This window comes from Galeopterus variegatus, unplaced genomic scaffold, assembly GCF_000696425.1.
Source record: "Galeopterus variegatus unplaced genomic scaffold, G_variegatus-3.0.2 Scaffold7276, whole genome shotgun sequence".
Classification (NCBI taxonomy): domain Eukaryota; kingdom Metazoa; phylum Chordata; class Mammalia; order Dermoptera; family Cynocephalidae; genus Galeopterus; species Galeopterus variegatus.
Window position 1 is genome coordinate 101,428 of NW_007733387.1, and position 10,547 is coordinate 111,974.

Consider the following 10,547-nt stretch of genomic DNA (forward strand, 5'->3'; position numbering starts at 1 on the left):
GAGCTTGTCTACAGTTAACTGGAGCATTGGAGTTTTAGGGAAATTTAACACCAAATCTATATCCTATCATTTACTCTTATTTACAAAGGTTGCCAAGCTATTCTTTCAAGTTTCTTTAACTCTTTTAATAGCAAACTTCCCTGGTTTGTACATCTTCCTGGATTCTTAGAGCTGAAATTGTTAATTTTCATCAAAATGATAAGTTGCAAGTATAACAACTGAAGTAATCTGTTAAAGGATTGTATTTTTTTCTTCAAAATTGTACATTTTTTTCTTTTGTGACTTGGAGCAGAGGGGACAATCAATGATTGATGATTGTTCTTGGAACAAGAGCTTTCGTTTATATATTTTCTTAACCTCTTTTTTGGTGTTTTTTGTTTTAACCTCCATATTTATTTTTAAAAATGTATACAGTAATGTCTTTTTTTTTGTGAACAGTTCTGAGTTTTGACAGAAGTATAGATTCATTTATTTAAACAGCATCACAATCATGGTACTGAACAAACAGTTCCATCACTCCAAGAAATTTTCCTGTGATCTTCCTTTAGAGTCAACCCTACCTTCAACTCTCAACCCCTGGCAACCACTGGTCTGCTTTTTATTCCTATAGTTTTGCCTTTTCCAGAATGTCATAAAACAATTGTGGAATTGTTGAGTCTAGCTTCTTTCACTTGGCATAATATATTTTATATGCTTCCATTCTATTTGTGTTTCAATATTTCATTCCTTTTTATTGCAGAGTAATACACCCCTGAGCAAAAGACCATTGTATAGGTGTAACAGAGTTTGTTTATCCATTTACAAGTTAGATATTTGGGCTGTTTTCATTGTTTGGTGATTTCGTGATCTTCCTTTAGAGTCAACCCTACCTTCAACTCTCAACCCCTGGCAACCACTGGTCTGCTCTTTATTCCTATAGTTTTGCCTTTTCCAGAATGTCATAAAACAATTGTGGAATTGTTGAGTCTAGCTTCTTTCACTTGGTATAATATATTTTATATGCTTCCATTCTATTTGTGTTTCAATATTTCATTCCTTTTTATTGCAGAGTAATACACCCCTGAGCAAAAGGCCATTGTATAGGTGTAACAGAGTTTGTTTATCCATTTACGAGTTAGATATTTGGGTTGTTTTCATTGTTTGGTGATTTCAAATAAAGCTGCTATAAACATATACTTAGAAGTTTTTGGGTGAACATGACTTCATTTTTCTTGATTAAAATACTTAGTGGGATTTCTGGGTTACATGAGAACTGTACATTTAACTTTATAAGAAACTGCTAGGGCCGGCCCAGTGGCGCACTGCTACAGTGCGCCGCTTGGGAGCGCGGCGGTGCTCCTGCCGAGGGTTCGGATCCCACATACAGACCGGCCGCTCACTGGCTGAGCGAGACACTGAGGGTTGCGATCTGTTGCCGGTCACGAAAAAAAGACAAAAAGGAAAAAAAAAAAAAAAGAAACGGCTAAACTGATTTCTAAAGTGGCTGTACCATTTTCAATTCCCACCACATTTTATTTTAATAGAAAGTATGAAAATGTGGCCCACTTAAGTATCTTTATTACTTTTTGAAAAGTAAATAGCCATGCAAAAAACTGGTAATTTTGTTTCTTGTGCTTTTGTGTTGCTCACAGATAACTTTGAAAATCAGGCAGAGAATCTGAAATCTGATGTAGTATGCAAAAGGGAAGATTTTTTTTTTTAAGTGCATCCTTTTAACTAATGAAAAAGAGCTTCATAGATCATAGCAAGGGTTTAAATACTTTGCCATTTGTGTGCTCTTTCTCATGTTTATCTCTACCTTCACACATCCTTCAGGAATTTCCTTGTTGCTAAGGTGGGAAAAGAAAAATTATATTAATAGTTTGGAGAGAGATATGAAATAGTAATATAAATACAGACATTTATTCAGTAAATATCTGCTCAGCAAATATTTTGCCTACTAAGGGCTGGGTACTTTTCTAGATGCTGGGGATCCAGTAAAAAGTATAACAGAACAGCAAGTTTAAAAAGTTGATCTAGAAGTAGAGAGTAGAATAGTGGTTACTAGAGACTAATAAGGGAAGGGGGAAAGAGGAGGATGGGGAAAGGGTGGTCAATGTATACAAAATTGTAGAAATATAGGAAGAATAAGATCTAGTGTTATATAGCAATATAGGGAGACTATAGCTAGCAACAAATTACTATATAACTTTAAGTAGCTAATTGAGAGGATGTTGAATGTTCCCAACAGAAAAAGGTGATAAATATTGAGGTGGTAGATATGTGGAACACCCTGATATGATTATTGCACACAGTACAAATGTACTCAGATATATCTATAGCTAGCAACAAATTACTATATAACTTTAAGTAGCTAATTGAGAGGATGTTGAATGTTTCCAACAGAAAAAGGTGATAAATATTGAGGTGGTAGATATGTGGAACACCCTGATATGATTATTGCACACAGTACAAATGTACTCAGATATACAGTTATCACAGGTCAATTAAGAAAAAATAAATTTAAAAGGAAAACAATTTTTCAGAGATAGAAGTAGATTAGAAGTAACCAGAAACAGGGGGTGGGGGGATAATGGGATGTTATTGCTTAATGGTTACAGAGTTTGTGTTTAGGATGATGAGAAAATTTTGGAAATAGAGATTGTATTTACGCAGCATTGTGAATGTAATTAGTTTCACTCGATTGTATGTTTTAAAATACTTAAAATGGAAACTTATGTTATTTATGTTTTACCACAATTAGAAGGGGGAAAAAAGTGTAACAGAACAAGCAACAAAAACTCCTTCCTTCAGAACTTAATTCTAGTGATAAGTCCTAAGATAAGGCACACAACCTGGGAGGGGAAATAAAAATTTGATGGGATGGGCACCAGGTTAAGTTATACACCTGTTTTTTTACTAGGTTGAATGAAGCCAGGGCTTGTTTTGTTTTTTTTTGTTGTTGTTTAATATATATTTATTTTGGAATAATTTGGGGTTTGGAAAAGTTGCAAAGATACTACAGAGTTACAGTTTATCCCTCACCCAGCTTCCTCTAATGTTAAGATATTTCACTACTGTTGTACATTTGTCAAAACTAAGAAATCAGCATTGGTACATGCTCTTAACCGAAGTCTAGATTTTATTCAGATTCCACTAATTTTTCAGTTCCAGGATCTCTGGAAACCAGATTGCATTTAGTCATTATATTTCCTTAGTCTCCTCCTATCTGTTGCAATTTCTCAGTCTTTGATTTGTTTCTTTCCCCTCATTTACTTATTTATTCATTCAATCATTTATTTGTATCAGTGTGGATTCATGTATATTTATTTTACACTTTTGGCTCTAATTCATTACTCCATCATTTATTTTGTAGCTCATATAGTTCCAATTTTGGCCTTTGGGAGCTCTTTCAAGTTGGCTTACATTTCCCTTTAACATACCTCCAGCCTTTTGTTTTTGAGCACTTGGTTGATTTCTGCCCCTACAAGATGCTCCAGGCTCATCATGTGTATTCTTTGCCCCGGCATTAGAATCAGTCCCTTCTTCAAGGAGCCCTAGTTACTTTTATTCGGGAATTGTATTTAGAAACCAAGATCTGGGTAGTGGGTGTGCTTGTTGTTATTGGGGTGCAGTCATTCCTTTTTGTATTTTGCTAAAATATTTTTAAAGTCTAAATTTGAAAATTATGCTGAAGAGGTAGCAGGCCAGAAGTAAAACATATGCTGACTTAGGAAATTACAAAGTGAAAATTCTGTAACTAAGTGCAGCTTTTGGAAGCAAATATAGTCCAGAAAAAATATACATTGGGCCATTTTATTTGTTTAATATATACAATCATGTGTTATCTAACAATGGTGATTAAATATATTGTTAGATGATTTCACCACTGTGAGAACACCATAGAATGTACTTAACAAACCTAGATGGTATAGCCTACAACACACCTAGGCTGTATGTATAGCCTATTGCTCCTAGGCTGCAAACCTGTACAGCATGATACTGTACTGAATTATGTAGGCTATTGTAACACAATGATAAGTATTTGTGAATCTAAACATAGTAAAGGTACAATGAAAATATAGTATTTCAATCTTATGGGACCATTGATGCATATACAGTCCATTGTTGATTGAAATATTGTTATGTGGCATGAGACTGTACTTTTAAAAGTATGTGAAATATGAAGGTACTTCAGCAAGTTCATGGAAAAATAGAATTGAAAGATGATACAAATTTTAACATGAACTTTTCGAAGACCTCTTTTATGTATTTAAGTATAAAACTTTTTAACATAATATAGTTTCTGTTTTTCAAGTTTATTTTTGTTTTAAGCCTACCTTCTTATTTGAATCCTTACCAGTTTGAATGAAAACAAATGATTTGTTTCTTTTCTTTTAATTGAGTAGGACCTTTGGATCTTTCTTCCTGTGGATTGTAAGTGGAAATTGGGAATTCTCTTGTCAAGTTTCTCCTGTGGAAATTGACATAAATTTTAATCCAATTCACTTAGTGATGAGTCTCTTTTTCAAAAGTGAGATTTTTTCATATTTTGGGGTTTAGTATATTTTAGACATTTTCTGCTTTGGATGTTTTAAGCCATGGGAATAAGTAGATGATTTCGGCAACTCAAATATGGTTTAGTTGTTATACATTTCTGTTTGGTCCTCAGATTGAACCAAGTTTTAAAAGTTGAATTAAACTTTAAATTGGGAGTTAAAATTAGCTTTGGAAAAAGTTTAAAAGTGGATAAGGATATTGCTGCTGTAAAGAACAATGTGTCTGTTGCTTTAATTCTGTTTTTCTTTTGTTTTTTTCCTTTGCAGAGAATGTAACTGGTCACTACATTTCCCCCTTTCATGATATTCCTCTGAAGGTGGACTCTAAAGAGGTATCGTTTTAACTTGTTTGGGGGATGAAAATATGTGCTTCTAGTATCACCATAAAATGCTTTTTGGAAGCACCTTGAATGGAAAGGTTGTGGTTGAAAGTCATGAGGGGAAACATAGGAGTTATAATAGGGTCATGAGCCTCCTTTGTGAATTAAAATTTGTATGAGGATAGTATTCAGCCAGGAGTATTTAGGAGAAAGGGGTGTTAGTGGTCCATAAAATATATAGATTTTGGTAGGAATAAAGATTTAAGGGTAATAATTTAGGAAGTTAACAAGAGGTTTGTTTTTAATAATAATAATAATATAATATTTGTGGATTATTTTTATTTTGCTAGCCACCATGTGAACATATTTTATTTAATCCTTATGAGTTGCTATTATTATCTCCAAGGACACTGAGGCTAATGGTGTTTCATTGACTTGCCTAAGATCATACAACTGGTAAGTGCCAGAGCCAGGTTTTGAACTAGGATTTCTGACCATAAGACTTGTGCTTTTTCACCGCTCTATGAAACAGATGCTAAAAAGATAAGACTGGGAAAAAATGGAGGTGTTTGAATAGCTATTCTCTTAGAACTTAAAAATCACTTGACAGTTGTCAGACTACAAAGGATGTCAGTCAAGTAGGAGGAGAACTGCTGCGGAAAAAATGGAGGTGTTTGAATAGCTATTCTCTTAGAACTTAAAAATCACTTGACAGTTGTAAGACTACAAAGGATGTCAGTCAAGTAGGAGGAGAACTGCTGTTATAAGTAGATCTGAGAGGACCTCGAAATCATTGGGGAGTTTTGAGGTCCCTTTTGATAGTTGGTAAGGTGACATATTTGGTAGTGAATGTTAATACCCATCATTAAGTTAGAAGTTATTTCCTTAAAATCCAAGTAGTGAATGACCAAATTTGTATAGGGGGCACATCTGTTGAGTAAATAACCAGGACTGCACTCCAGGTTAAGACCATATGGAGCTGGATTTTCTAGGGCTGCAGGGAGATCAGTGTAGGGGCAGAGACCAGTGAAGAAGGAAGCTGCTTCAGATGCAAGAATAATTTGACCTTGTTGGTGTTGCTCACCACAGAGGCTGAATATCACGCATCAAACAGGTAATGGAACGTTGAATTAAGATTTGTGCTGCCTTCCAGCCTTCAGAGTATGGAACTGTCAATAACTATGGTGATAGGGTGGATAACAGGATTTGTCAAGTGCTGGTGGTGCTTAGCCAAGCTCTGTGCTCCGTGCTTGACATGCGTTGTGACAGTCCTTCTGGAACTGCCAGGATTTGTCAAGTGCTGGTGGTGCTTAGCCAAGCTCTGTGCTCCGTGCTTGACATGCGTTATGACAGTCTTTCCGGAACTGCTATTATTATTACCCTTATTTTTGTTAATGAGGTTAAGTACCTTGTCCATGGTCACAAATCTTGTCTGTTGTGAAGATTGAATTTAGGTGCTCTAACTCCAGAGCTTGTACTTTTTATCTCTCTTATATAATGCCTCCAGCTCATTACTTCTAAGTGTTCAGCTGCAGGGCAATGGGTTATATAATTTGGAGAGAGAAAGAAACCAGAGATTGGGCAGAAAGAACTCTGTGTTACTGTTTGTCTTTCTGTGAGAGTGTGTGCTTGTATACGTGTCCATGTATTGTGTTTTGTTTTAGCCAGTGAACTATCAAACCTAAATATCTCACATCTCCAAGCACCTCTCCTTGCTTTTGACCAAAAGTGCATACATTCATTTATTTATTAATTTATTCGTTCCGTAAATAGTTATTGCATGCAGACTGTTAACCAGACACTATTCCAGGCACTGGGGCTGCAGTGGTGAATAAGATAGATGTAGTTCCCACTCAGTTGGAGGAGACAGATAACCATAAAACAAACAAGCCAATCATAGTATTAAGAGTTATAAAAATACAACAGGGAAATATAAGATAGTGACTGTGGGGGTGTTGTTGGATATTCCATAACAAAATCTGTGTACCTCATAACAATAACAACAATAATAAAACTGTATTTTAGAGAATTATGTAGGTAGGGCTGGAGGTAGAACAAAGAGTGAGCTAGAAACATCTCAGTGGGCATAACATTCTGTCTAAGGAGGGTGGGTTTTAGGCGATGAGGTCTGGGATTAGACAAAATTGAAGATAGGGCAGGGCAAAGTATAACAGGATATGCCAGTGAATTCTGGGAATGTGGAGAGTGGTACGCAAAGTGGTTGTATAAATAATAGGTTTCCCTAGTTCTCAGCCAGGAATGATTAAAACTCTTGCACCTTGAACTTAGGAATGTAGTGTGGTGTTTTAGGAACAGAAATAATGTTTTAGAACTGACTTGGAATAATTATTTTTCTGTTTATTTTGTTTTCTTCATTAGTATTTGTTTTGGTGTTTAAATGTTACGTGTACTGGGTGAGCATTTGTGAGTGGCATAATTTAAAAGTGCTTGGTGGAGCATAGTAATCACACCTTGGTGGAATTCACAGGCAGGAGGTGCAGCCGAGTGTTTTCACGGCTTGTTAGTCATACTCCCTGGAGTTTCATTTCAATAATGAAATGACTGTTTTAAGTGTAATCACTGGAAACTGCCAGTCTTTCCTTAAAGACTGAACAGAACCTTTGCTTATTTTATAAAAACTTGGAAGATATACTTGAAAGAGATTTAGCTTTTCTGATAATTTATTTTATGAAACACTTTGATGCTCTACTTACTAGGAATGCAAATGCTGAGGGAAAAACTAACTGGGCATTTGGTAGGTTCTCAGTTGAATCAGGTATCTGGACAGCCTCCTTAGTGGAATGTTTGTACAGTAGACATATTTTTTTACTATGCACGCATTCTTTCGTGACATATTACAATTATGAATGTCGTCTTTTATAGGAAAATGGGATTCCTACAAAGAAAGCACGAAATGATGAACATGAGGTATATCTAAAAGTTTTTGTTTTTGTGAATCACTTTTATACTGTCAAAGACGTTGATGATAGTTTGTATTTGCATAGTCCTTCTAAATTGTTTTCCCCCTGCAAGACTTTCATGTGCATTCACGTGTTTTTTTGTCTTCTAGTATCTTTTTAAGTCAGCTTGTGCAGATATCACCATTTAATTTTTTTATTATGGTAAAATATTCATAACATAAATTACCATTTTAACCTTTTTTAAGTGTACAATCCAATGGTATTAAGTACTTCCACATTGTTGTACAATCACCACCATCCATCTCCAGAACTTTTTCATCATCCTCAACTAAAACTCTGTATGCATTAGACAATAACTCCCCATTTCTTACTCCCCCAAACCCCTAGTAACTTCCACATTGTTGTACAATCACCACCATCCATCTCCAGAACTTTTTCATCATCCTCAACTGAAACTCTGTACGCATTAGACAATAACTCCCCATTTCTTACTCCCCCAAACCCCTAGTGACCCCTATTCTACTGTCTCTATTGATTTGAGTGTTCTAGGTACTTCATTACCATTTCATATTATAAGTGAGAATCAGGACATGAACCCAGATTTTAGTAGCAAGTTGTTTATCATGGTAGATAGTCTAAAGTAAAAGTACTTTATGAAAATTAGTCAGTTTATCTATTTTTATTGTAAGAGAGAAGATGGTTTGAGAGGCTGTTTTAGAATCCAGGAACAACAGTCTTTTAATAGAAGAGAAAAACAATTGTGCTAACTATACTTTATGCTAAAATAAGTATATCTTTTAAATATGTGGCTGTCAAACCTTTAATAGTTCTTGACTTAGGAGTAGAACATTTGATTGATTTATATCATTCCATTTATAGTCAGAGCTATCCTGCTGATGCCCGGCAGCTTTTCCTGCCCACTCTCCTGCCTTTGTTTACCTTTCTAGCCTTATTTCCTTCTCTTCTCAATGCCAACTGGAACTTAATGACTCCAGCTTTTGTTTAATTCCTACAACCTTTGTCTGCCCACCCATCTTCTGTTTTCCTCAACTGTTTTTCAAATGGTGCTTGAACCATCTGTACTGGAACCACTGACAGTGCTTGTTAAAAATTCAGATTCCTGGGCCGGCCCGGTGGTGCACTGGAGAGTGCGCCGCTTGGGAGCGCGGCGGCGCTCCCGCCGAGGGTTCGGATCCCATGTGGAGACCGGTTCCCGCTCACTGGCTGAGCGTGGTGCGGGTGCAACACCGAGGGTTGCGATCCCGTTACCGGTCAGTGAAAAAAAGACAAAAAGGAAAAAAAAAATTCAGATTCCTGGTCGCATCCCATATCTACTAAATCAGAATCTGCTTGATGGGGACTGGTTAATCTACATCTTTAACAAGTGTTCCAGAAGCATCCTAAACATGAGGTTTGAGAACCACTGCCCTCGATGTTGGTGTACAGACATTCAGGGACTCAAAGCTTTATAGGTTCCTAGGGGCTTTGTGTATTAATCTGAAATAATTGTTTCAATAGGAAAAATATATTATGTGTCCAGACAGTCAAAATTTAACTTTTAGAACACAATTTATATGCTGGAAATGGTCTGATTTGAGTTTATTGAAAGTTTAAAACTTGGAGAGGAAAGAAGGGTGATTTCTTCCTGTTTTTTCCCCAAGTATATAAAACCTACTGACTGCTTTTTCATATATTAGTTTTTCTTTTTGATTTCTGCAACAAAAATACGAAGAAAAAATGGAAAGAAAAAAACTGAAGTTAAATGTCCCTATCACATATATAACTTTCTGATTTAATTTGTGCTCTTTTTATCTTTTTGGTTTTCTAACAAATTTCAGCAGAACATTGCTGGTTTATAATTAACACTAATCTTAGGAAAACCAGACTAACATTGGCTTTAAAAAGTTACAGGCCTAATGTGTTTTAGCTGTAGAGAAGAATTGCAGGCTGGAAATAAGCTGTTAGTGATCAGGAGCAAATGATGGGGGAGAGCGGTTTGCAGGCTTAAAATTCAAAACTCATCTATTGTTCTTTTGGCCTAATTCAAGACTCCAAGAGTGATTTTAGTAGGTGCCATTTGTAAGACGATTGTCCTTAGCTTGGTCCTGTGTCACCTCTTGAGTATTCATCCACATGCATTTGTTCTCTTATAGCCAGGCTTTCAGGGATGAATAAATTATGTGAACATCTGCCATNTGCATTTGTTCTCTTATAGCCAGGCTTTCAGGGATGAATAAATTATGTGAACATCTGCCATTTACTTCGGTTTTTCTTTTTAACAGCTACTTCAGACATATTTAAACAGGTGTGGGGATGCCTCATGAAAGAGCATAGAAAATGAAACATAACAGCAGGACTGTGTATAAGGTTGCTAAGATAGGTATGAGACACACTTTCTAAAGAGCAATTGTTGAGAACTCATTCTTGGCTTTGTTGTTTATCTCATTATAGGTTTGCAGTTTTGTCATTTGTAACCTTCAGTCTTATGTGGAAAAACTTAGTAAAAACCATCATTAAATTTGTGGCTCAATGTATATTTATATTTAATTCTGCAAATGGCTTTCTTTTTATTAATAGCATTTCGTGTTTCACTAAGAAACCCCAGGATATTTTTTAGCAATGCCTTAAACCAACTCTACACATTAAAATTGCTTGGCGAGCTTTAAAATACAAGGAGTGTCCTGGCTCCAACCCATATCAATTGAATTGAGATAGGTGGGAGTTGGGGCTCCAGGAATCTTTTTTTTTTTTTTTTTTTTTTAATTAAA

The 10,547-nt window shown here is 35.7% G+C and overlaps 1 protein-coding gene across 2 annotated transcripts in view; it reads left to right on the top strand.

The window, feature by feature from the left end:
• Positions 1-10,547, top strand: part of LOC103607248 (inorganic pyrophosphatase 2, mitochondrial-like) — a 49,864-nt gene that overhangs the window by 13,849 nt on the left and 25,468 nt on the right. Inside the window, exons 2-4 of one of the 2 annotated variants that reach the window (XM_008591773.1) lie at positions 4,806-4,870; positions 7,742-7,786; positions 10,062-10,136. In XM_008591773.1, coding sequence (XP_008589995.1) covers positions 4,806-4,870; positions 7,742-7,786; positions 10,062-10,103 — 152 coding nt within the window. In that variant the 3' untranslated portion in view covers positions 10,104-10,136. Of the gene's footprint in view, positions 1-4,805; positions 4,871-7,741; positions 7,787-10,061; positions 10,137-10,547 lie in introns of those variants that run through there. The other variant, XM_008591772.1, reaches the window with a different exon arrangement.